Below are 27,658 nucleotides of genomic sequence, written 5' to 3'. Positions count from 1 at the left end.
AGGGCAGAGAGAGAGAGACGTCAAGGGCGGTGTGAGCCTGGGTGACCTGAAGGGAGAGAGAGAGAGAGAGACGCCGAACACGGTGACCCGAGGAGAGAAGCGTCAAGGCCTGGGTGAGCCCGGTAACCCGAGCAGAGAGAAAGGCGCCGAATGCAACATAAGCCCCGTGTCCTGAGGACAGGGTGAACCCAGTGCCCTGAGGAGAGAGGCGCTAAACCCCAGGAGAAGGAACCTGGTGCCCTGAGAGAGAGAGGGCACTGAGGACAGGGTGAACCCAGTGACCCAAGGAGAGAAGCGTTGAGGAAGTGAAGCCCCAGGAGGAACCTGGTGACCTGAGGAGAGGGAGGGGACGTCAAGGAAGGGTGAGCCCGGTGAACTGCGGACGGAGAGAGGAGCTCAGGCTGTTGTGGGTGAGGTGAGGGCTGAGGTGCTTTGCTTTCCCCGCTGGGCCGCCCGCTGCAGCGATTGGGTGAAGTGTTGGGCGGGAGACCTGCAGCTCCTGAGACGCGCCTCACACTTCCTCCCACCCATCGCTGCATTTTTGGCCGTCTTTTAGCATACTGCAGGTGGAAATTTTAAATTAAGTATAACCTGTTGGAATAGTCACACAAAGCATCTTTAGGATACAGATGAAGAGTCTAGGACATGCAATGTTAACTTTATTTATCTTTATTTAGGCGTTGCCAGACCTCCCGCGTATTCACATAATTTCATTTTTATTTCCGATTTCCAATATTTGCATTTTATAGATTAGTTAACTTGAAGGATAGCTGTTAATGGAACTCGTGGGTAACCTTGTCAGGGAATTTACCGCGATCATTTCGGTTACCCTCTGCACTTCATGAAGAACTGTCCATGTCCTCATCCTAAACTTGTACCTTATTAGATTGTGCCCCATGTGGGCAACCCTGGCCTCGCCCTATCAGATTCCCATTTTCGCAATCCATTCTCCCTGAAGCTGTCAGCAATTTAAAACGAAACTAAATTGTCATCTCTTATTTCTAGTTCTAATGAAGTGTTTTTATCTGTACCCTTTATGGGTCTGTCCCACTTGGCGATTTTTATTAGGTAACTGTCGGCGACTGTCGTAGTCGTAGCAGGTCGCCGAAAAACCGAGGACAACCCACGACAGTACATTTGTCAGGAGAAGTCGAGCTACGCTCATTGGCGTCAAACCCACTATCGCCGAAAAATTTCCAACCTGTTGAAAATTTAGCGGCGACCAGAAAGACTCTACCACTTTTTATACGACTGAGACTACTCCCGGCGAACATGTGGCAACAAACTAGTTGCCTGTAGTTGCCTAAAAAATCACCTAAGTGGGACATTATTGTCTATGTGCACTTTGGACAGCTTGATTGGATTCATGTGCAGTGTGTTCTTTGACTGGATAGCACACAAAAATGTTTCATTCCACCATGTCAGAATAGTAAAAAACTTTCGGCAGATGTTGACTGACTGGCTGTGCATCATCAGTATTTTCTGTTTTAATTTCTGAATGGGCCTTCACAAAGATCGACATAAAGTGCTGGAGTAATTCAGCTAGTCAGGCAGCATCTCTAGAGAACATGGATAGGTGACATTTCAGGTGGGGACCCTGGCTACTTGTGTCTGTTTTTGTAAATCAGCATTTGCAGTTCCTTCTATATACTTGACGAATATATTTTTTTTAAGAAGGGAAATTGGGATGATCCAGGACATTATAGGTGGAGCCTCAAATCAAAGGTAAGGAAGCATTTGGAGATTTGGGGTTAGGATTTATTTGCATTTGGAAGGAAATGGCTAATTGGAGATAGTCTACATGTTTTTACTCTGGGTGGGTCATGTCTTACAAACTTTTTTAGGAGATGACTATGATTTATGTGGTCATGGCAATGGAGGTTGTCATGTATTTCAGTAAAGCATTTGACAATGTCCCTCATGATAGGTTTATCCAGATTAAGGTGTGTGGCAACCATGGTGACTTGGTAAATTAATAAAAATGGCTTACAGAAGACTTGGTGGTGGTGAAAGGGTGTTATTTCAGGCTGTAGGTCTGTAACTGGTGGTGCTCTGCAGGAATTAGTGCTGTGACCTCAATTTGTGATTGACTGAAAATATGGACAGTGAAAGATGTCAAAGAATACGGCAGGATATAGATCATTGCAGATTGTTTAATCTGGAAATGTGTGAGATGTTGTATTTTGAAATGCCAATTTTAATGAGAAACTATACAGTTAATGGCAGGACCTTTAACAGCAACTTGGTGTCCATGTCCGTAGCTCCCTGAAAGTAGCAAAAAAAGTAAATAATGGTTAATAAAGGTGTATAATATGCTTGCCTTCATCAGGCAGGGCAGTGAGTATAAAAGTCAGGAAGTCTTGTACCTTTATAAAACTTTAGTTAGGCTGCTTTTAGAGTATTGTGTGCCATTCTAGTTGCCTCTTTACTGGAAGGATGGGAAGGCTTTTGAGAGAGTGTTGCCTTTATCAGAGGATGTTAGCTCGGGGAGTTTGGACAAACTTGGATTGTGTTTTTTTTTACTGAATCATTAGACTGAGAAAGACCTGATGGAACTTTAGTCCTATTCCCCTCACTTTATATTAAAGTTTTGAATATTGTTACCTATTCATTCTGTGATCTTTTCTGGTATCTCATGTTTAAATCTTTTACCAGGTTACAATCTTGGAACAACTGTAAAAAAAACTCGCAAATTACATTGCATTATTCCTCCTGGTCATTTAACATCCATGCAATCTTTGTTGTATTTGGACATGTCAATTTTCCCTAATACATCACTTTTGATGTCCAGCTTTGTTCAGTTGAGTGGTTCCAGCGAAAGGTCAAAAACTCTTATGAGCTTGTCCCACTTACGCGACTTTTTTGGCAACTGCTGGCACCTGTCATAGATCGTCACAGGTCGCCGAAAATTTTCAACATGTTGAAAATCCAGTGACGACCAGAACAAGGTACGACTCTTTGGGCAACTACTCACAATCATACAGGCTTCATCCCACGACATGTCAACGGGGTTTTGCCTGTATGGTCATTAGTAATCTCCTCAGCAGCCTAAAGAGTTGTACCTTGTTCTGGTCACCGCTGGATTTTCAACATGTTGAACATTTTCGGCGACCTGCAGAGATCTATGACCGGTGCCGGCAGTCGACGAAAAAATCACGTAAGTGGGACAGGCCCATTGGTCTCCATCATATCACAAACATTTGCTTTGTTCTCTCCCATCAATTACTCTGTCATCTTTGCAACTTATAGCATGTATGCTTTCTGAGTTTTTCGTTTCAATTCTAGTACAGGTCAACAACATGAAATGTTGACTAGATATTTTCTTGGTTTCCTCTTACTGAACAAGAGGTATATACACAAATTTTCTAAAGAAATGAATCGAGAGATCTTTGGAAGTTATTGTTAGAGCACTGTGCATTTTCTCAGATAAATCCACCCAGTCCTGGGGATTTGTTATTATTTTTCACCATTATCTAATTTATTACATGATTTTGTAATTCTTAGTCCCATAATGATTCGGCGTCAATTTTCATAGGATGTATCCTGTTGTGAATACTGAAGCAAAATAATGATTCAAATATTTCCACCGATTTATAAATTAAAAATAAATAAATAAAATCACTTTTAACTGCTTTTAACATGATCACATTGATCTTGATCATTCTATTTCCATATTGATTTTGATGTCCATTACAAAAGTTTAATCTTTATATTCTTTCTGTCCAAACTTAAAAGTAGGCAGTAAAAATTTGTCAATATAAATAAAGTATTTCTAGAAATATAGATGATACCCAGTCACATTGAATGTTACTATACACAATATAATTGTGCTTGTTACTTCTTTTACTCCAGCTGCTTTTGATTATGTAATTAACCATTAGTTTTCAATTTATTTCAGTTCAAGAGGAAAATGTCTAAATACAATCCAAAAAAGAGGAAACTTAGTTCTTCTAAAGGTGATGGGTAAGCTGTGTTTTCTTCACATTGAGAGTACTGCACAGATACAGGCTAGCCAGTATTTATCCTCCATTCAAGCCTCTTGCTATCTTTCCTTTCAAGTAAAGGACAAATGGGAGATTCTGTGGCTGCAAACAAGACTCCAAAATGGTTTGTTGATTCCCAAGTGCCTGCATCTGGGATGCCTGAGCAGTTTCAGAACATTATTAAGGGAGAGTGTGAGTTACCAGAGGTGTGTGCCCTCATTGATACAAACAACATTGCTAGAAAAAGGGATGAGGTTCCACAAAGTGAATATAGGGAGTTAAGCAGTAGGTTAAAAACCTGGACCTCAAGAGCTATAACTTATGGATTTGCTTGGTGCCACGTGCCAAAAGGAAGATGGGACAGTGAATGCATGGCTGAGGAGCTTGTGCATTGGCGAGAGATTCATGTTCTTGGATTGTCGGGATCTCCTTTGGGGCAGAGGTAAAGTGCAAGAGAGACAGATTGCAGAGGAAGAAATTGGTTTGAGTCCAGGTAAGGCATAGGGAAGAGAAGGGGAGAGAGAAAGAGGAGGTGGGGACAACACTGGAGTAGATGAGTTTAGAGGCGGTGTATGTGAACCTTTATCTCACCTGGAAAGACTTGGAATGGATATTCCTGGGAGATCATCAGGTAAGGCTCTATGGTTGAACTCAGACTATGAAGAGGGTGATTACTTTGATGGGATTTTCACTATCTTTTATAGTTATGATCAATATAATGGCAGTTTTTAAAACATTTTCAGTCATACAGTCAGATGATTTGAAGGTATAGCCTAACGCACTTACGACACATATAAGAGAGCAAAGATGAATCTTCCAGATGTCGTTTCTTGATTGATTGCTTTTTTTATTGAAGTAATACAAAACAAAGAAATAACTCGTAACTTTCCGTTCATTATTGCTGTTCCATTCACATCATATAAATCATATAAAAGCTTCTTATAAAGGTATGTCGTCTCGTAACATGTGTGTCATGATCATGGTAGAAAACTGTTTCCCCCTCATTGTCCGACACCAAACTGAAACTTCTAATCTGATTAGACACTAACAAAAGAACACACCCCTACTACGTATCAAATCCCACCTACAAAAGTACAGGCAGATAAAAACTAAAACTAAAAATATCAGACATGATAATACTGACTTAAGCTTAATGGCTCCTACATACCAGCCCCTAATTGTTCTGTATATAATGAGGCAATTACCAATAAACATTAAAAAAAGGAGCTATAAAAGCTTAACATATCTCCAAAAATAAAAGAAATAAGCATTATACATTAGCATTCAGACTTCTTTAGCGATTCTTCCATCTTCACCTTCTCCTTCTAAAAGCAGACATATCTTGGTTATCGGTCTTACCAAGACGTTGTTCTTAGTCTGAAGTCGTACTGTCTGCACCAAACTCTTAACGTCTGGCATGATCTCCAGTATCTTTGCCATCAACCAAGAACCTAGTGGTGCAGTAGAATCAACCACCAAAACGATATCACCTGAAATTAAATTTCTTCTTACTTTCAACCGTCATTGTCATTCTTGAATTAGAGGCAAATATTCTTGTGTCCACCTTTTCCAAAAAAGATCTGCCGTATATTGTACTTGTCTCCATCTGCGTCTCATATAAATCTTTCACAAAGAGCCCAGGTGGTAGCATTGGAATAGTCTTCATCAGCACAATATGATTTGGTGTAAGTGCTTCCAGGTCATTTTGGATCATCAAAACTCCTAGTAATGGGTCAATCATTTAAAATTGCTTCAACTTCACAAAATAAAGTTTGCAATCCTTCATCGTCCAGAACTTGTTGTTTAAGAACAGAACTTAGCACATTCAGGGCTCAAAATTAGCAGTTGCCCGGGTGCCAATGGCAACCCACAGTCCCACCGGGCAACCTAAAAGCCATGCCAATTTGCCCGGCTTGGCAAGCACCCGGGACACCTGAGCGGGCCCCCTCTCTATCTTTCTCTCTCCGTCTCCGCCCGCTACCCATGTCCATGTCTCGGGTCTCCGTCCGCTCCTCGTCCGCCGGCACGGCCGGCCGCCTTACACATGCGCACAACCACAGCCAGCACCAAAGATCCTATAGCGAGGATCTTTGGCCAGCACATCATCGGCCGTGATTGTGCGCATGTGCTGCCCTGCACACGCGCACTGCCACTGCAAAGGGTCAGCGTCGGCCACTTTCTCCCTCCCTTTATATGGTGGGAGATTTGGCCGCCATTGCTGTCCACTTGCCGCGACCGCTGAAAATCAACGCAGAATCACTTGTTCGAACTGGAGTAACTCCCTGGAGTAACTTGCTTCTTGATTTCTTGGTCCTCCAAAAATATAACTTGCCCGTCTGGGGAAATGTTTAGTTGTAAACAACTAATTTGTGTGTTTATCTGTATTTAAAAGGCAAGATTACACCCCCATCAACACTCCAATATCAGGAACAGCGGGAAGAAAAAGAATACTTAAGTTTCATGATGATGACTGTTCATTAAAAATTACCTCGCCTAAGTTAACAACCTCAAAGTTAATACATTCTCAAAGTGATAATAATTATAAAGAAAATATCATCAATTGTGCTTCAGACAATTTGTCTATTAATGAACACCAAGATGATTCACAGAAAACCTCCAGACTGACTCCTAATGAAAAGGACTGTCCATGTGAGTCTGTAATGTCTCCAAAGTCTTTTTACAGGATGGAAAAGCAGTCGTATCTCACCCCTCTTGAGAGAAAATTAATCAATCACAATAAGCTTCCTAAGTCGGTTGCTCCAACTCAACAATCTGAAATGGAGAGCGTAAAATATCAAGCAAAGGGAAAGATAGGAACAAAAGAAAAAATGTCAATTGTTTCCATTTCTAAAGTTCCATTCGCTTCAAAGGAATCACAAATAGATAAAGTCAAATCAAACGCTACTTCAAAACGGACCATTCTGAAAGATAGTGTGCATTACGGAACAGTAGCCAAAACACTTACTTTTAGTTCAAGGATAAATGGTTTGAAGGTACAGCAAAGACCTAGAATTCAAAAAGGAGCAGCTTTCTTTTCTACTGGTAGAAAATCCCAGCCTTGCTTCAAAAAGAGTCTTCCAGAAACTAACAACAAATCGCTTTCATCTGATGGCGTAAGCCAACAAAGGGAGAGTAACGACAAAGACAAATCCAATCTGAACAAACTTCTGACAAGTGATCACAGCAATAAATTGAATGAGAAGATCAATGACAATGCTTCTAGTATGAAAGCCAAACGAGGAAAAGTTGAAAAATCGACATACTTAACTGCACATTTAGCCAATGTTTTGCTTACTAAGGAATTGAAGGTGGTACTTCACAGAATCGAAGTGGAACAATCCAATTATTCAACATTTGCAACCATGGAGAAGTCATTGCAACAGAAAGATTCAACGGCAGAAGTAAGAGAGCCTGTATTAGATATTGTATCACATTTGCCTGCACTTAATTATTTCTAGAATATATGTTTGTTATTTCATAATCACTGAGTTCTTGCTTTTGTAGGAATCCTGTTTGTGCGTACAGAATGGTGTGAGTCAAAAGTGTTTATTCATTAACTATGTTCCTGTGTACCATGTCACCAAAACCAGAGATGATAGATTAGAGGGCTCGTCTACGGAGGCTATTTGGGTGGAACTGAGAAATGGGAAAGGTGTAGCAACACTTATAGGGGTGTATTATAGACCGCCTAATGGGGAGCGAGAATTGGAAGAGCAAATATGTAAGGAGATAGCAGATATTAGTAGTAAGCACAAGTTAGTGATTGTGGGAGATTTTAATTTTCCACACATAGACTGGGAAACACATTCTGTAAATCGGCTGGATGGTTTGGAGTTTGTAAAATGTGTGCAGGATAGTTTTTTGCAGAAGTACATAGAGGCTACTAGAGAAGGGGCAGTGCTGGACCTCCTGTTAGGAAATGAGACAGGTCAGGTGGCGGAGGTATGTGTTGGGGAGCACTTTGGGTCCAGTGATCACAATATCATTAGTTTCAATATAATTATGGAGAAGGTCAGAACTGGACCAAGGGTTGAGATTTTTGATTGGAGAAAGGCTAACTTTGAGGAGATGCGAAAGGATTTAAAAGGAGTGAATTGGGACATTTTGTTTTATGGGAAGGATGTAGAAGAGAAATGGAGGACATTTAAAGGTGACATTTTAAGAGTACAGAATCTTTATGCCCCGGTTCGGTTGAGAGTCAGAGTGGACAGCTATCTGCGGAGCCAAAAGAGATGGGAGAGATATTGAACAATTTATTTTCTTCGGTATTCACCAAGTAGAAGGATATGTGAGGTAAGGGAAACAAGTATGGTAGCTATGGAAACTATGAGGATCAAAGAAGAGGAAGTACTGACACTTTTGAAAAATATAAAAGTGGATAAGTCTCCCGATCCTGACAGGATATTCCCTAGGACATTGAGGGAAGTTAGTGTAGAAATAGCAGGGGCTATGACAGAAATATTTCAAATGTCATTAGAAACTGGAATGGTGCCGGAGGATTGGCGTACCACGGATGTTCCAATGTTTAAAAAGGGGTCTATGAGTAAACCTGGCAATTATAGACCTGTTAGTTTGACGTCAGTGGTGGGCAAATTAATGGAAAGGATACTTAGAGATAATATATATAATCATCTGGATAAACAGGATCTGATTAGGAACAGTCAACATGGAATTGTGCCTGGAAGGTCATGTTTGCTAATCTTCTTGAATTTTTTGAAGAGGTTACTAGGGAAATTGATGAGGGTAAAGTGGATGTTGTCTATATGGACTTCAGTAAGGCCTTTGACAAGGTTCCACATGGAAGGTTGGTTCAGAAGGTTCAATTGTTGGGTATTAATAGTGGAGTAGCAAGATGGATTCAACAGTGGCTGAATGGGAGATATCAGAGAGTAATGGTGGATAACTGTTTGTCAGGTTAGAGGCCGGTGACTAGTGGGGTGCCTCGGGGATCTGTGTTGGGTCCACTGTTGTTTGTCATATACATCAATGATCTGGATGATGGTGTGGTAAATTGGATTAGTAAGTATGCAGATGATACTAAGATAGGTGGTGTTGTGGATAATGAATTAGATTTCCAAAGTCTACAGAGAGATTTAGGCCATTTGGAAGAATGGTCTGAAAGATGGCAGATGGAGTTTAATGCTGATAAGTGTGAGGTGCTACATCTTGGCAGGACAAATCAAAATAGGACGTACATGGTAAATGGTAGCGAATTGAGGAATGCAGTTGAACAGAGGGATCTAGGAATAACTGCATAGTTCCCTGAAGGCGGAATCTCATATAGATAGGGTGGTAAAGTAAGCTTTTGGTGTGCTGGCCTTTATAAATCAGAGCATTGAGTATAGAAGTTGGGATGTAATGTCAAAATTGTACAAGGCATTGGTGAGGCCAATTCTGGAGTATGATGGACAATTTTGGTCACCAAATTGTAGGAAAGATGCCAACAAAATAGAGAGAGTACAGAGGAGATTTACTAGAATGTTGCCTCGGTTTCAGCACCTAAGTTACAGAGAAAGGTTGAACAAGTTAGGTCTTTATTCTTTGGAGCGGAGAAGGTTAAGGGGGGACTTGATAGAGGTCTTTGAAATGATGAGAGGGATAGACAGAGTTGACGTGGATAAGCTTTTTCCATAGAGAGTAGGGAAGATTCAAACAAGAGGACATGACTTCAGAATTAAGGGACAGAAGTTTAGGGGTAACATAAGGGGGAACATCTTTACTCAGAGAGTGGTAGCTGTGTGGAATGAGCTTCCAGTGGAAGTGGTGGAGGTGGGTTCGATTTTATCACTTAAAAATAAATTGGATAGGTATATGGACGGGAAAGGAATGGAGGGTTATGGTCTGAGTGCAGGTAGATGAGACGAGGTGAGAGTAAGTGTTCGGCACGGACTAGAAGGGCCGAGATGGCCTGTTTCCGTGCTGTAATTGTTATATGGCTATATATGTGTGTGGGTTAAATTGTTATCCCTGGTAATTGTGTTTGCTTCATTCAACATTTAGGATGAAATTAAACTAAGGGTGTAGCATATGTAAGTTATGGTTTAAGCATCATATGTTTAGATTTACTTAACTTTTAAGCATTGGGAAATTTTGGTTTATTTTATATTGTATCTTCAACCTCATTACTGAGGTCTGAGATTCCCACCTGCTTTAATGGAGCATCAATAATAATAATGCCCAAGAATGGCAAGTGACGCGCTTCAATGACCACCAAACAGGAGGCACTAACATCCATGGTGATGAAGTGCTTTGAGATGGTGGTTATGGCACATGTCAGCTATCACCTTGACAAGAGCCTGGACCCAATACAATTTCACATACTACACAATAGATTAATGGAGGATGTGATCTCTGGCTCTCCACTCTTCAATGGACTTCTTGGACAATAAAAAATACATAGAAAATTAGGGCTTTGTTCATAGTCAACACCATTGTCCCCCTCCAAAATTGTAACCAAGCTTGAGGGACTGGGTCTCTGTGCACCACTTTGCAACTGGATCCTCGACTTCCGTAGGAACAGAACACAATCAATACAAATTGGCAACAACACTTTCTCCTCGATAACCATCAGCACAGTGGCAACCCAAGTCTGTGAGCTAAGTCCCCTGCTCTACTCACTCTATACCCATGTCTGTGTAGCCGGACATAGCACCTTTAAATTTGTCGACAACATCACCAATGGGTGAATTACAGGTAATGACATCAAGACTATATCGTCTGATTAAATGGTGCCACAACAGCATCCCTGTTCTCAACGTCAGTAAAACGTATGAGCTGATTGTTGACTTTGGAAGAAGGCTGAGAAACCACAAACCTGTCTTCATTGACGAGTCATTTGGTGGTGAAAGTCAACAGCTTCAAGTTCTTAGGCATGGATATCTGAAGATCTGTCCTAGATCATAAAGAAAGCCCATCAAGCCTCTACTTCCTTATAAAATTGAGGTGATTCACTATGTTGACAAACACTCTTGGGTATAATATGGTGTAATATACAGGTGTATGTTGGGGAGTATTTGACTGGTTGCATTATAGCTTGGTTTGGGATCTCGAATGCCCATGAATAGCCTGGCCACACTCGTTTCAATCTTGCCATCGGGTAGAAGGAATAGGAATCTGAAAACAGATGATCAGGTTGAGAAACGGCTTCTTCCCAACAACCATCTGGCTATTATTAGGGGTCTGCAATGAATTGCTGAAGTGACCACGAATAACCAGAGTCCAGCTACTATCAAATTTGTGAACAACAGCCCCTTATTAAGACTAAGGTGATGCCAAAAGACCCCCGAGGATTAAGACCAATTCGGATGGGACACAACACGGGTGATTGGTTTTGGTTTTGAGCTAGTAAGAAGCGCCACAGAGAAGGGTCTTAACCCAAAACGTTATACTAACTTTTTGTGTCTAGAAACGCCACAGAGGTTGATAGTCTTGTGTATATATAAGAAAGTATATTAAAAGTATATTATATTAGCAAATTTCCAGATGACACAAACCTGGGTGTCAGTGTGAATTGCGAAGAGGATGCTAGTAGGTTGCAGTGTGACTTGGACAGATTGAGTGAGTGGGCAGATGCATGGCAGATGCAGTTTAATTTTAGATAAAAGTGAGGTTATCCACTTTCGTGGCAAGAACAAGGAGGCAGATTATTATCTCAATGGTGTCAGATTAGAAAATGGAAAGTGCAACGAGACCCGAGTGCCCTTCTACACCAGTCACTGAAAGCAAACATGCAGGTACAGCAGGCATTCTTCTTCTTGCGTATGGTGTGCACAGCCTAAAGTTGTAGGACAACTTGTTCTATTTGATCTTATTTGATTGTGCATGCCAGGTTGATTGCATTCGTCGATACAGTACGGACCACGTGAAGGTTGCAATCTCCCACCCCACAGCAGGCATTGAAGAAAACTAATGGCATGTTGGCCTTCATAACACGAGGATTTGAGTAAAGGAGTAAAGAGGTCTTGCAGTTGTGCAGGGCCCTGGTGAAATCACATCTGGAGTATTGTGTGCAGTTTTGGTCTTCTAATTTGAGGAAGGACATCCTTGCTATTGGGGCAGTGCAGCATAGGTTCACGAGGTTAATCCCCAGGATGGCGGATCTGTCATATGAGGAAAGATTGGAAAGACTGGTCTTGTATTCACTGGAATTTAGAAGGATGAGAAGGAATCTTATAGAAACTTATAAATGGTCTGGACAAGCTAGTGCAGGAAAAATGTTCCCAATGTTGGGGGATTCCAGAACCAGGGCCCACAGAATAAGAATAAAGGGGAGGCCATTTAAAACTGAGATGAGAAAAAACTTTTTAACCCAGAGAGTTGTGAATTTGTGGAATTTTCTGCCACAGAAGGCAGTAGAGGCCAATTCACAAGATGAATTTAAAAGCGTTAGATAGATATCTAGGGGCTAGCGGAATCAAGGGATATGGGGAGAAGGCAGGCATGGGTTGGTTACTGATTGTGGATGATCAGCCATGATCACAATGAATGGCAGTGCAGGCTCGAAGGGCCAAATGGCATCCTCCTGCACCTATTTTCTATGAATTCTTCTGGAAGTGGCGACACTGTTGAATGGCTGCGGCTCGCCTGCAGTCCGTCTGTTTTTACATTTTTGTGTTGGTTTTTTTGTCTTGTTTAGTTAAATCTTTGGTTATTAGGTTGTGTTGTGGGGGGGGGGGGGGGGGGGGGGCTGAAACAGGGATTTCTGTCTCTCCCTTCGGAGGAATGCGACTTTTTCTTGTCGTATCCCCCTTCTCTGCCTCCGTCTGCGCTGAGGCATAATGGCGGAGCTGGCGGCCTCCAACCTGCGACAGACCTCGAGGCTCCGGAGGTAGAGCCAGCCAGGACTCACCAACGTGAGGCTGGCTGCCTTCGAGCTGTGGCGGCGTTCGGGCAGCGGCACGACTCGGTGCTCCAGTGAGGGCAGCCCGGCGCGGGGCTGAGACGCTCCGGTGGGAGCGGCACGGCTCGGCGCTCCGGTGAGGACGGCCCGGCGCGGGGCTCAGACGCTTCGGTGGCAGCGGCACGACTCGAGGCTGGGACGGCGCTCCCGTTAGGGCGGCTCGGGGCTGGGATGGCCCTCCGGTGGCTGAGGCAGCCCGACGGGAGGCGCGGGGCTGAGACGGTGCTCCGGTAGCTGTGGCGGCCCGGGCGCGGGGCTGAGACGGTGCTCCGGTAGCTTCAGGCAGCGACCTGAATCCGGGGCTTGGCCGCGGGCCAGTGGAGGACATCGTCGGGAGCTCGCAGGTCACAGGCTGGTGCCTGTTTTCCGGAGCTCCCGCGGCAACAGCTGCGTCCGCTGGACTGGAAGGCGGCAGCTTCGACCACCCCGGGCCGCGGAGCTTGAACCGGCCCGTTCGCGGAGCTCGGTGAGCCGCAGGACTGACTTACCATCGCCCGGTGGGGTATCGCCTCAGCGCAGAGGGAGAAGAGGAGGGAAGAGACAGTAACCCTAAGATTTTTGCCTCCATCACAGTGAGGAGGTGCCTGGTGAATTCACTGTGGTGGATGTTAATTTGTGTTTATTGTGTGTTTTGTTGTTTATTATTACATGTATGGCTGCAGGCAATGACATTTTGTTCAGACCAAAAGGTCTGAATGACAAATAAAGGATCCAAGTCTTCTATGGAAAGCCTGTGTAGTTCTTTTAGATCTTTTAGTGTGACAGGATTTGGCTTATTTTTTCCTGGATATGTAACAACTGCAAGCTGTAAATAAAAAAACCTTGAAAGACATCACTTAACACTTGAAACCCACCACACAGCAGCAGAACGCTCACAGGATACGCTGCAGAGATGGCAGAGAGCTCCTGGGATGCACTGCAGCACCAAACAAGAATAGACCCGGCAGGCTGTCCTCAGCCACGTGTGGCAGCAGGCCTGGTTTTCCGCTGCGAAGAAGAAACTGGTGGACCGCTATCTGCAGGCAAAGCTCGGAAGCCACCAAAAACTGGATGGTCAAGGAGAGCAGAGGACACGATGAGTGGGCCGCTAGGAGATGGACCGGGGTATTTCTTCCAGCGCCTTCAAGGTCGGCTGCAGGCAGTGCCCTCCGTGAGGAGAGGAACATTGTCAGTTGGCGGGCCGAGTTGGTCGAAGTCTACGGAGGAGGTGCTGCAGCACCCTGGGGCTTACTTCGGCTCACCTAGATCGGGGACACACCAGTACTCGGGGTCGCTCCAGTCCATCCAACATGGGCTTTAGATTTTTCTTCTTTTGTAAATGGTGCCAAAATATGATGACATGTGCAAGAATTTTACTGTGCAGTGCATGCGTGATAGTAAAAAGCCATTGTATTCAAAAAAAAAATTGTGAGTGTGATTAAAAAGAGTGCCTATTGCTATTGAAGATTTAGAACTACAAACTGTCTTGGTTGCACTTGGGACTTCTAAAGCATTGTTTACTAAACCAGCTTATTGGTGAGCTTAATATGAAATCCCAATCTTAATTGTAGAGATGGTCTTTCTCCAGAAAATTAGAAAGCTTGGTCCTGGAGGAATCAGAGCCTTGTGGCTGAATCCTCCTTCCACCTTTCAAGTGTATATTAGAATGGTATATTGCTGAAATACACTTGCTGGGAAGATTACCTACAGATTATCTAATCTTGCAATTTAGGTTAGGATAAACAATTGTGTTGGCTTCCTTCACCAGGCAGTTTGAAGTGTAGATGTAGTAGCTGGTTTGTGTGGTTGGGCTTCATCCACAATTCTCTGCAATTTCTTGAGATCTTGAAAAGAGCAATTTTCAAACCAAGCTGTAATGCATTCTGATAAGATGCATCTACCATGGGTCTATTTGACTGTCAGAAGTGGATGCAGTATGCTGTTAGATTTAGACAATTTCACTTTTTTTAAAAAATGGTTTAAAGAATTATCAAGAGATGTATTAGAATTGGAGTTTGTACATGGAATGTACCTTTCATATTATATGCTGATTCCATTCATAAATATCACACCTGAGCATGTTCAAATAGGATAGACTTAAAAAAACAATTGCTTTGTCACTATTTTATCTTGTATCTTAAGAATGAAAAAAATACCAGTTTGGAGCAAGAAGATGAAAGATCACTTGGAAATACTGAAAAAAATAAAGGTGATTTTTTTTTTTTTTTTCATGCGATCGTGGAATCGGTGGTAGTATTTCTTATCTTATTTAATGAGAATAAATTTATACTCTACAGAATTGCTTGCCAAGACATCGAGTGAATAATGCACATTTCAGAAACAAAGCAAATGACAATAGACAATAGGTGTAGGAGTAGGCCTTTCAAGCCAGCGCCGCCATTCAATGTGATCATGGCTGATCATCCCCAATCAGTACCCCATTCATGCCTTCTCCCCATATCCCCTGACTCCGCTATCTTTAAGAGCTTTATCTTGCTCTCTCTTGAAAGTATCCAGAGAACCGGCCTCCACCGCCCTCTGAGGCAGAGAATTCCACAGACTCAAAATTCTCTGTGAGAAAAAATGTTTCCTCGTCTCCGTTCTAAATGGATTGCCCCTTATTCTTAAACTGTGGCCCCTGGTTCTGGACTCCCCCAACATCGGGAACATGTTTCCTGCCTCTAGCATGTCCAAACCCTTAATAATCTTATATGTTTCAATAAGATCCTCTCTCATCCTTCTAAACTCCAGAGTACACACGCCCAGCCGCTCCATTCTTTTAGCATATGACAGTCCCACCATCCCGGGAATTAACCTTGTAAACCTACGCTGTACTCCCTCAATAGCAAGAATGTCCTTTCTCAAATTAGGGAACCAAAACTGCACACAATACTCCAGGTGTGGTCTCACTGGTGTCTAAGTATTGTGGTTGTGAGCCATTATAGAAAATGCATGGGCACAATATGTAGATGGCACCACCCAAAATTCCATACCTCTATTCAGAGTAAAATTGAGGATGGATTCATAATTGGTATAGTAAGATGGGCTTTAGTTTATGGATAAGCTTTTAGCATTGTTTATAAACACAACAAGAAATGGGGCTATGAAGGAAGACAAACTAGGTGGCATAATCAAGCAAAAAATTAAGTGCTGGATGAGCTCAGCAGGCCAAGCAGCATCTGTGGAGGGAAATAAACAGTTAACATTTTGTGTAGGACACTTCTTCAGTCTGAACTAGGGTCCCAACACAAAATATTATCAGTCCATTTCGCTCAAATGCTACCTGACTTACTGGATTCTTTCAGCACTTTTTTGTTGTTCAAGATTCCAGCATCTGTTTTCTTTGTCTGGCATAATTAAACAGTTGCAGGAAACCTGAAAATGCTGAAATTTGCAGACATTTATATTTCAGATTTAGAACTTCATTAGAACTGAGACAATCAAGTAGCCTAAAGCTAGAAAAAAACAGCAAGAAGAGTATCATAAGAGAGAACAGATGTTTAAGTCAACGAGAGGAAACTAATTAATGGAATAATTTTCTGAATGCTAATGCAGAACTTTTGGATTATGTCAAAGATAGAAGTGTACAAAATATAGTGTGTCTAGTAAATTGGAAAACATGTAGTTTATTTTTAATTGAAGCATAAACTTTTCTTTCAAATTTAATTTAAAAAGCCAAATTTAATTTAAATTAAGACAAATTCTTTATAATTGTGACTACTGAAATGAAAGTATTGTTTTTTATGATCACACTATTATTTGGTCAGGTACCTTTGTTTTGAAAATGACCATCTTTATTTTTCAGGCTTGCTGTCGACTGCTGCTATCTATCCCATCTTTAGTATTCGTCCTGGCAGTAAAAGGTATGGATGGCAATAGGCCTTGAGTATGTATTCATGGCACCAAGCTTCTATATTGTTCAAATGATTTTGAATTATGAGATCTCCAGTCTCCACAATTTTATTGAAAGCATTTAAATAGGTTAAGTAGGCAGAGGCCTGAAAGGGAAACGTGATTACTCTTCCACTATGTCAGGAATGTTTTTTCTGGTCTTTATCAAATATATGCATTTGTTTTTAGAAAAATAATGAGGCCATATTCAATTTTGAAAAGCACTTAACTGGTGGGATGGCAGCAGGATCTTGGAATCCAGGTGAATAAAAAGTATGCAGGTTAATAAGGCTTTTTTTTTTTTTAGAAAAGTAAAGCAAAGCATTATATTTCATTTTCACCGGGCTGATTTTTTTGATGCTACATGCACAGTAGCTTGATTAGATTATTCTTGGAGTGCAGGGGACAGTTTGGTTGCTCCATACTAGCAGAAATGATGTGCAAACATTGGCAACGGTGCAATAATGTAATTGGAATTTGGTGGAGAGAAGGGGAGCAAAGATGTAAAAAGATTGATCTTTTGAACTTTTAAAATAGCTATAAAATAGATTGACGACAAACAACGGGTGGTAAATCGGAGCACAGCCATGGAGATGTTTAGGGTTATTATTAACTGCCTCAATAATCTAATAGTTTAGTTTATTGTCATGTGAACCAAGATACAGTGAAAAGCCTTTGTTGCCTGCTAACCAGTCAGTGGGAAGCCAATATGTGATTACAATCGAACCATTCACAGTGTACAGATACATGATAAAGAAAAACATTTAGTGCAAGATAAAGCCAGTATCAAAGATTGTCCGAGGATCACCAATGAGGTTGATATTAGTTCAGGACTACTCTCTAGTTGTGGTTGAATGGTTCAGTTGCCTGATAACAGCTGGGAAGAAACTCGCTGAATCTGGAGGTGTGCATTTTTACACTTCTATACCTTTTTGCCAGAGGGGAAAAGAGGGATTGGCCAGGGTGCAACTTGTCCTTGATTATGCTGCAGCGTGAGGTATACATGGAGTCAATGGAAGGGAGATTGGTTTGTGTGATGGTCTGGGCGGCATCCACAATTCGCTGCAATAGCAAAATTATTTTACTACAATGTTCATTTTCTTAGACGCCTCATTGTAATTTCTTTCTATTCAGATGTGAGCTACCAAAAGAAGAAACGACAACCATTGGACCCAGCAATTCTGTTTCTCTCCCCAAGTTCCCTTTACAGAAAAACAAAAAGAGAGATTTCGAAAAAGTACATAGTGATCAGTTAATAATAGTAAGTTGGAATTGGATTGATTTTATAGAAAGAACTAGCTAATGAATAACGTTATAATCTACTAGACCAAGTGCATACCCGTTGGGTCTGTTCCCCCAATGTGTGGTTGCGGGGGAAGTGGGGGGGGGGGGGGGGTGGCATGCGGCGTCACACACACTAACTATTCTCACCCCCCCCCGCACAAAACGCTAACTACCCCCCTTGATATTATATTAACATTATTAATTTGATCCTTTTCCCCCCATAACTGCCCTATCCACTGACGCATAGCCCCCAACCAACCCGCAGGCGCGTCTACAGAGGGATGGGGGGGGGGGGGGGGGGGGGGGGGGGGTGGTAGAGGTAGAGAGTAAGGGCAGAGAGAGAATGGGGAGAGACAGAGGGAGTGGGTGAGAGATGGGAGGAGAGAGAGGGGGGTGACGGGGTGGGGGGGGAGGGAGGGTGGGGGAGGAAGGGGAGAGAGAGGGAGGGGGGTGAGGGAGAGAGAGAGCGAGAGGGAGGAAGAGAGGGAGGAGAGAGAGTGGGGAAAGAGAGAGAGAGGAGGAGAGAGAGGAGGGGGGGGTCGCAAGGTTTATTTCAAAGCTCGCTTGCTGCTCGTAAGATTTTTTCAAAGGTGTTCGGTTTGCAGCTGTGAGTGAGCGGTGGCTATGAACGCTCATCTCCGGATCTGCAGAACACTCGTTCTTTCCAAAGATCCTTTAGCCGCCATGGGATCTTTGGTTATTTCTGCGCAATTTGAACAACGGGGGGGGGGGTTTGGAGCGGGCGGGCGGGCATGGGGACACAGAGAGGGGCACACAGTGAAGACTGCAGTTCGGGGGGAGGAGCGCGTGTCGTCACACACACTAAGCACCCGCCCCCACAAACAGGTGAGAGTGTCTGCTTGAATGGAGAGCGCGTGCATCACAAACAGTCTCACACACAGGCACAGGCGGGAATTCTCCCCTGAAGCAGGTCGGTCGGGCATAGTTGCTAGAAGTCGAAAAAACTGCGGCTGCGGTTCTGGCAACAGCCGGATTTCTGCTCTGTCTGGGGGGAGAGGGTGAAGGGGACGATGGGGGAGAGAGGTGAAAAGTGGGGGGAGGGGGGTTGGAGCGGGCGGGCGGGAGTCGAGCTGTGGGAGGCGTGGCGCGAGCGTACTTGGCATGATGCGGGCAGCAGGGGGGTGTGGGGGGTGGAGGAGAGCCGGGCTGCCAGAAAATGAAGAGAGAGAGAGAGAGAAGCGGCTTCTGACTCTGTAAACCCACAGCTGGAATGAGAGTGCAAGGCCTCACGAGCTGCGCCAACAGTGATGATAAGGTTCAGCGCGTGAAGAGTCGATGCCCCGAGATGTGTCGAACAAAGAAGCTACAGTGGAACGGAGCTGTAGAATGTTTGTTCTGCAGAAGTTGCTCGATCTCTCTGCGCCTTTAATCCACAGCGGCGGGGGGGGGGGCCTGGAGGCAGGGTGGGCCTGGATTGGTCGGCATGTGGCATTGTGACGTCAAGCAGCTCGTGAGTCCGGTTTAGATTTTAAAATGAGTGAGTGTGGGGAAGGGGGGGGGTGGAAGGAAGGATTTTAAAAATATCTGAAAATGGAATCTGACATACACCCGCACACGCACACACAGAGTTTTAATATATAGATAGATACTAAAACTCAACTTGTCTGTGAGCATGCGTATCCGTCATGCCTTGAATTACATCAAAACGGTACACGATAGCGCTACATTTTGTGGACCACGTTACTCACCATTGTCATGGGGTCTGGTGTATCAAGGTTTTCTTCAGATTGATGTTATACTTTACAAGTTATTCACATTTTTAATTTTACAAAATCCCAGTTTGAGAAAAAATTCTTCCATCTGCACTGGCAGTTAGCTATGATGTCACAATGGGATCTCATTTACATAAACTGCCCATCAACAGTGTTCCACCCATTGTAAGGAAAGTGGGGGAGGGGAGGAGGAGAAATGTTATTTAGACATTTTGTTTAGTGGCGGTGGGATAGGGGAAAGGTGAAGAGTAGGGGAGCAGGGAGATAGAGGGAGGGGTGGGGGATAGGAAGGGGAGAGGGGTTATGGAGGGAGGGAGTGACTAAGGGTAGGGGAAATTAGTCCTTTCCAGGCATTTGAACTTTGGGGACAACCTGTGTGTATTGCCTTCATGCCTGCTGAGTACACGTTTGCAAACTTAGCCTTTACAGAGATCAGTGGATCGATGTAAATGCATTTTTGATATTATTGACCATGTCTTTCGAAAATGTTGTAGCTTAGACCATTTCTCATAAATCAATGACACAATAGACCAAATGGTCATCACCTATCTCATGCATGTTTGTAAAATGTTCCCATTGCCAATTGATATTGAAAATAGGATATGCAGAATTTAGTGGTAAATGAGTCTAATACATACTGACATTATGATTACTACAGTTTCTTTTGGTCCAGAAAACATTTGTCAAAGAGACTAAATTTCTCAGTGGGGATTGAACTCAAAAGAATATTGTCAAGTTTAATTTGAAATTAGAATGCTGCTTTTTGACATGTGCTTAAAAACTGGGTCAAAGCACATTCTATCTCCGTGTTAATGTGAACAGTTTTGTTAAATATTTTTAATTTAAAATTCAAATAAGTGATTTATTACAGAAGCTATTCATTGAGATAGTTCAGTTTTATTAATTAGAAACTGATTATTAATTAAATAATTAATTTAAAGTTTAAATATAAACTTGCTCTTAAAGCAATCATACATTAAATATAAAAGGAAACTCTTCCAATTGTACCACTAACAAACTTTTAGGGCTATTTTATTGCCTTGGGACAGTGCTTTAGCTTCCAAGAGTATAATTTTCTAAGACCATGAGAGTAAAATTGTCTTGATGTTGTCATTTTGTAGGATGCTGGTCAGAAGCATTTTGGACCCATCATGTGCAAGTCCTGTGGCATGATTTATACAGCAGCCAATCCTGAGGATGAAGTGCAGCATATAAAATATCACCAAAGGTTCCTGGAAGGGCTTCGATTTGTGGTATGAGTGATATTGTATTCAATCTCAAGCTAGTTGAATGCAATTTTGTCCAAAGATAATTTCTTCAAAGTATATCTGAAAGCTAAAAGTTACTTATTGACTTCCCAGGGTATTGCATACGGTTCCGGGTAACATAGTCTTCATATAGCAATAACACATTTTTAAAATTCTCAAATACCTCTCCTGGTATTCCTGCCATGGAATGACCCTGGTGGTGTAACTGGGTGAAAAATGGGGAAGGTATGTCTGCAGGAGATGATTAAAATCATAAATACTGGAAAAAGAGAGGGGGTATGTTAGATATGTGAACTACAAGACAATACCTGAAATAGTTGAACTCTGTATTGACCCCAGAAGGTTCTAATGTGCCACATCTAAAGATGAAGTGCTTATGTTGAGCTTTATTGGAATGGAAAATTCAAGAAACAGTATAAAATAATGTAACTTAGCTTGGGATGATTATTTTCACTCATGAATTGATGAAACCTGAAATAAATGCACCATTACAGAATATTTCTTTTTAATACAACAGGGATGGAAGAAAGAGCGTGTTGTGGCAGAATATCTCGATGGAAAGATTATTATGATTCTCCCTGATGATCCTAAGTATGCTCTCAAAAAGGTAAAATGGCATAGTGATGGCTTTTTGAGCAGCATCCCCTATAGACCCTTCTGTTGGTAGGGAGATTAGTTCCTGTGGTGGACCAGGCGATGTCTACCACTCTAATCATAGAATGGTAGATATTAACACAGTACTCAATAGATAACATAATACAAAAAAAGTTCAATAGATTTTTAAAAAACTATTGTTTCAAAAAAAGCCCAAGCTCCCTTGTGCAACCAAGACAGTTTGTTTAGTTGGTGTTTGCAGTGTGCTAGTGCCAGTTGTTATGAAGAAGGGGTACTTGAGTTCATGGTTTTCAGACTCCTATACTTTCTTCCCAATGGTAGGAGTGAAATGAGTGCATAGCCATGGTGGTGTGGGACTTTATGATGTTAGGTACCTTCTATCGATCCCTTTGATAGTAGGGAGATCAGTACACATGATGACAAGCGATGTCCACTTTTTGTAATTTCCTTTGTTCCTGGGTGTTTGAGTTGCCAAAACAGACCATGTTGCAATCAGTCAGCATGCTCTCTACAGTGCAACAGTAGAGGTTTAAGAAAATATTTGACAACATGACAAGGAGAAAATCTTGGTGAGTTTTATTTGTGAATGCATCAATGTTCTGGGCTCAGGAACGTGAAGCTGTTGACTTCACTGCCATTTTATTGATAAAGACGAGCTTGTGGATCCACAACTTTCCCCTCCTGATGTCAACAATCGGCTCCTTGATTTTGCTAATGTTGAGAGCAAGATTGTTCTGGCACCATTCAATCAGATGGGAATATAAAATTGCCAAAGTTAGTTATGTGTACGTTCATGAAATGCATTTTGAATAGTTTCCTAGTACACTACATTATGGACCAAAGCAGTGAAAGGACCATTTGGATTTGGACATGGTAATAGAGAGCATTAATTACCATGTCAGACAAAAGATTCTCTGAAGGGAAAACAATCATTTGAAAAACAGAACATTCAGTGATATAATGACACATTTAAAACTGAAACTATTAAGTATAGTTTTTTTTAAAAGTTGCATGAGTATGAGAAGTGAGTTGTCTATCGTAGATTGTCGAGTTGGATCAAAAGTTTTGGAGGCCTTGTAAAGAAATGTCCTATCAACGGCTATTATCAGTTTATCCATGTCCGTATTCTAATCTGAATGGGTGGCAGGGTGGTGCAACTGGTAAAACTGCAGCAACCAAAGTTCAATACTAACCTGTCTGTCTGGTGTTTGCATGTTCTCTTTGTGCCTGTTTGTTTTGAGGAGCAGAGATAAGATGATTTGTCAATCTTTTCCCAGGGGCATCTAAAACCAGAGGGCATAGACTTAAGGTAAGAGGGTGAAGATTTAAAGGAGACCCGATGAGGGTATGTGGAAGGAGCTGCCAAGGGAAGTGTAAGAGGTGGATGCAATTACATTTAAAGTGTTTATTCAGGTTCATGGATAAAATAGGTTTAGAGGGATATGGGCCAAACACAGGCAAATGGGAATTGCTCATTTAGACAACTTGATTGTCATGGATGAATTGGGTCAAAAAGCCTGTTTCCTTGCTGCATGAAGTCTGGTAGAAGAGTTTAGGAGCTGTAGTCACTCAGTAAAAGGACATTTAGAATCAAAATGAGGAGAAACTATTTCTGATGGATATGAATCTTTGCAATTAGCTTTCCCAGGTGTTTGTAGATGTTAATTAATTATGTTCAAGGCTCAGATCGTTTATTGGGTCTACAGCTAACCATGGATTATGGTAATCAGGCAGGAGAATGGAGTTGAGTCCAAAGATCACATCTGCTCAGCAAGCTCACAGGAATTCCCCCTACTCCTATTTCTAGAGGATTTTGAAGAGGAATCATGCTTTCAGGTTGAATGGTGATATGCAAGAATGATTATTCTTCTGAAAGCAAGGATATGAAGAGTAGAAGTCAAAGTTGTATGTTTCTATTTTGATGTATTCTCGCATAACATCGCGTGTGTCTTGAACAGGTGGAAGAAGTGAGAGAGTTGGTCGATAGCGAATTGGGGTTTCAACAAGCCACATTAAGCTGCCTAAGCCAAAGTAAAACCTACATGTTTATCTCTAATGAAAAGAAGATTGTTGGCTGTCTTATTGCAGAACATATCAAAAAGGTAAAGCTATTGCATAATATTGATCAAGCTATGCTTATTGTACATTAGCTGTTCCACAGGTTTATAGATCTCATCTTCAGCACACTCGTATTCTTAACTTGATTATTCTTTCATTGTATGTTTTTTTAGGCTCCAGAAATTTGCAATTTCAATTCTCAAATGCAGCTATCAATATTCTCTGATTTTCATGATTACTAGTGATGTAGTCACTTATGTACTCTTCCACTCCTGCCAGCAGTCCAATTCGGAGTAACCAATTCTTGTTTATTCCCAGTACAGTTGGCTTATTTCCTGCTTGGTCATCAGTGATACTCAACGAATCCCATCCACCCATCTACTTCCCCCCAGTGTATGTGTCGACTTCTGTCGAGGCACATTGGATGCTTGCAAAGATAAGAGCTAACAGCAGACTTAACAAAACAAGCCTGACCCTTGCTCATTAGACACTGTAAAGCTAAACAGAGTATGCAGCATGACAGTCTGCAAATAAAGAAACAAGTGAAATTACACGTTTCACATGTGAAACACTGATTGTAAAGATAGTTACATACGTGTCAAGTGTTCATGTAAGCCAGGGGTCAGCAACCTTGTTCTGCATAGGGGCCAGGATGCATGTCTGTGAGCGGACGGCAGGCCACATCTATTACGTGTACACATGGATCCCGTCCCGGATGGCAGGCAACAAATCACATGTTCACATAGATCCCGCCCCTTCGCTGGACGCCATCCGGAGCACTGGCCCCAAGGTACGGGCGCTCACGGACATGGCGTACCTACAGACCATTGACTTGGCTCTGTCCTGAAGGCAGTGGCTCAAATACTCGCACTCGCTCTTCTCCGGCCTATTGACAACCCCGATCCCGCAGTGAAGCTCAGACACAGGAGCGCGGCTATGCCGGTGGCTTTGCGGCTCAGCGGCTCTGCTATTGCGGCCTCGGGGCCCGAGAGGTACCGGAGATTACGGAAGTCTGCGAGCCGGATAATTACAGGGAAAAAAACACGCCTGCGGGCCGGATGATTTCGGGTTACGGGCTGCATTCGGCTCGCGGTCCATAGGTTGCAGACCCGTTTTGAGCATTAGGATGGGCGATTTGACATTTCATTTTACATTTGTTTTTTTTGCTTGAGATTGTGCTGTATGTAAATCATTTACATGAGTTGAGACAATTCTAAAAAAAAAAATCGATCTGCTGGTTAAACACTCCTTAAACCTTTGCATTGCCTTCTAAGCTCCTGCCCTGTCATAATATTTTAGTTTATGGTTGTCCTGCATTCCAAGCCCAGCGTTTCAGAGTAATTTGTTAGTAATTGTTGGTATGGTGATATATTCCAAATTTCTCTCTGAAACTAATCTTAATTCTTCTTTAGAAATCATGGTGTCTAAAATTTCCATATTTTTTCTTTCATAAAAATCAGGATTTTATGACATCTTAATGATTAATGTATTTCTATCAAATACCTGAATTTGGTCATGGACGGAGTAGACTAATATTGGAATGGGAATTGCACATAAATACTAAATAATTGATTTCCCAATGCTCTGCGACCTGATAACAAAGTGGTGACTGTCACGATTTAATCTCGAAACAAAAAATTAAATATCCTCCTGTCAACTACTTGCTGTTCAGTCTATTAATTTGTTGGGTGCATGGTTTTCAACACAAAAGTTAAAAATCTTCAACTGGATAAAATTACACAATAAACACTGGATAATGATCACAGAATTACACAAACTGTTTTTTACCTTCCCCTATTCAATATTAAGTAGAGAAATGTAATCAAGAGTCAAGAGTGTTTTATTGTCATATGTCCCAGATAGGACAATGAAATTCTGATTTGCTGCAGCACAGCAAAACATGTAAACATAATACACAATGGGAGAAAAAAAAAGTTCAGTGTGTATATATACACATATTCACATATACTCAATAAATAAACAAATATAGTGTAATAATAATAATAATAGTCTGTTATAGTTCAGAGCTTATTTGCTGTCGTGTTTAATAGCCTGATGGCAGTAGGGAAGAAGCTGTTCCTGAACCTGGTCGTTACTTTTCAGGCTCCTGTACCTTCTTCCCGATGGCAACTGTGAAATGAGTGTGTCCAGATGCTGTAGGTCTTTGATGATGTTGGCCACCTTTTTGAGGCAGCGACTTCGATAGATCCTGTCGCTGGTGGGGAGGTCAGAGCTGGTGATGGACTGGGCAATGGTCACAACTTTTTGCAGTCTTTTCCGCTGCTGGACTTTCAAGTTACCGAACCAAGTCACAAACCAATCATGAACACTTTGTGAATTACATGAAATTCATTAAGTTACTGAGTCTTCACCCTTCAATTTTTACGTGGTACTTTTTCAGGCCTTCAGGGTGCTATCAGAGCCCGCCGATCAGAAAATAACTGAGAACAATGTGCTATTTGAACATCGGCGTGCCTGGCAATGTGCTGCAAAGTCCGAAGAAGCTCTCTGTGGTGTGAGCAGAATCTGGGTATTTTGCATGATGAGAAGAAAGAAAATCGCCAGCAGAATGTTAGATGCTGTCCGGTAAGCAATTCCAATATTTTAAAATGTGGACCGAACACCAATAAACAAATCCTTTATTAATTTATCCTCGATGTAACTGATCTGAATTATCGTGCAGGATGTTGTTGTCCAACTTCACTGATTGCAGTCTATGACTCAGAAACCTTTCTTCATTCACTAGTAGCAAAATAGGAAATCCAGTAGCTACCAGAATTGTTAATTATCTGTGCTTTGCATGGAGAACAATGATGATAGCCAAGACAAGAAATGTAGAGTTGATGAATCTAGAAATTAGAGTAGACTCCTGATATCATAGAATTTGGAACCCAGTTTTAAAAGAGCTGAGATCTGAGCTGGGGATGTTAACAGCTCTTAGAGACGTATGGTGTTGTTTGATAACTTTGCCTGTGTCCAGCCAAACCCAAATGATTCATTTCTAAATAGTTAACTGCTGGAGACCTAGCAAGCAATTTACAAAACTGCAACAGCACCATCTTGAGGCAATACGAATTTGCTACAGTATTTATGGCATAAGAAATTATTCAGTCTACACTGGCCTGAAGAGTCATTACCCTAATCCCATTTCCCAGATCTGTAATTGCCTTGGTTTAAGGTAGTAATGGATAATCCAAGTACTTTGTGCAATGTGATGCTTGCTGCATGATCTTTTCCATACCTCGCACACAAATTGGGAAACTTGGATTTTTGCCAGTTATCTTAAATGTCCCATTATTATCCTTATCCTTAAGGGTATTGGTCATTCCCCTTCTCCCTGTCTGAACATTCATGTATTTTTCATCATTTTACAATATTTCCCATCTTTTCTGATTATTTCACAAAAATGTTTTGCTAGTTCTGAACCAACTTGTATCTCTATTTTAGAAATACTTTCATATATGGAACATACCTGAATAAGAATGAAATTGCCTTCTCTGACCCAACACCATCCGGAAAGCTGTTTGCAACTAAATACAGTAAAACTCCAAACTTTCTTGTTTATAACTTGTTAACATGAAAAGTAAACTTGTTTTAGTAAATGTTGGCCTGTTGATGGTTTTGCTTTGCCTTTTAGTTTTTAACAAACTTCACTATTGTAAAATGTTTCTATAATGCTGTGCAATTTGCAAATTTGATCCAAGAACCATTGCAGCACTAACAATTGAAATAATATTCATTTGGATTTGTGAAAACTTTAACTGATAATTAAAGTATGAATGTGTAGTTGTAATTTATGAATTTCATCAATAAAAAATTATAGTTTGTATATGTCATACTTTTTCAAATATACAAACTTACAAATACTATATTTTTTCAAATATACAAATTCTTGAATAACTACAGGTAGTTCTGCTAAAACACTAGTTGCGTTCCGAAGAAACTTTG

General features: G+C 41.7%; 1 protein-coding gene across 4 annotated transcripts; it reads left to right on the top strand.

Annotated features, from left to right (window-relative positions):
• The first annotated feature begins 39 nt into the window (after positions 1 to 39).
• On the top strand, positions 40 to 27,539 carry esco2 (establishment of sister chromatid cohesion N-acetyltransferase 2). 4 transcript variants are annotated; one of them, XM_055635805.1, is made up of 11 exons: positions 40 to 362; positions 3,899 to 3,963; positions 6,376 to 7,384; positions 15,004 to 15,070; positions 16,667 to 16,724; positions 17,887 to 18,013; positions 20,891 to 21,022; positions 21,555 to 21,644; positions 23,611 to 23,754; positions 26,112 to 26,296; positions 27,158 to 27,539. In XM_055635805.1, the coding sequence occupies exons 2-11, from the start codon at positions 3,911 to 3,913 to the stop codon at positions 27,288 to 27,290; spliced, it is 1,998 nt and encodes a 665-aa protein (XP_055491780.1). In that variant the 5' UTR covers positions 40 to 362; positions 3,899 to 3,910; the 3' UTR covers positions 27,291 to 27,539. The 4 variants fall into 4 exon arrangements, with proteins under 4 accessions (XP_055491780.1, XP_055491779.1, XP_055491783.1 ...); XM_055635804.1 differs by having other exon boundaries at positions 40 to 415; XM_055635808.1 differs by having other exon boundaries at positions 293 to 410.
• Positions 27,540 to 27,658: the final 119 nt, after the last annotated feature.

This window comes from Leucoraja erinacea, chromosome 5 (assembly GCF_028641065.1).
Source record: "Leucoraja erinacea ecotype New England chromosome 5, Leri_hhj_1, whole genome shotgun sequence".
In the NCBI taxonomy this organism is placed as follows: domain Eukaryota; kingdom Metazoa; phylum Chordata; class Chondrichthyes; order Rajiformes; family Rajidae; genus Leucoraja; species Leucoraja erinaceus.
Note: the sequence above shows the minus strand (reverse complement) of the source record. Positions and strands in the feature narration are given on the sequence as shown.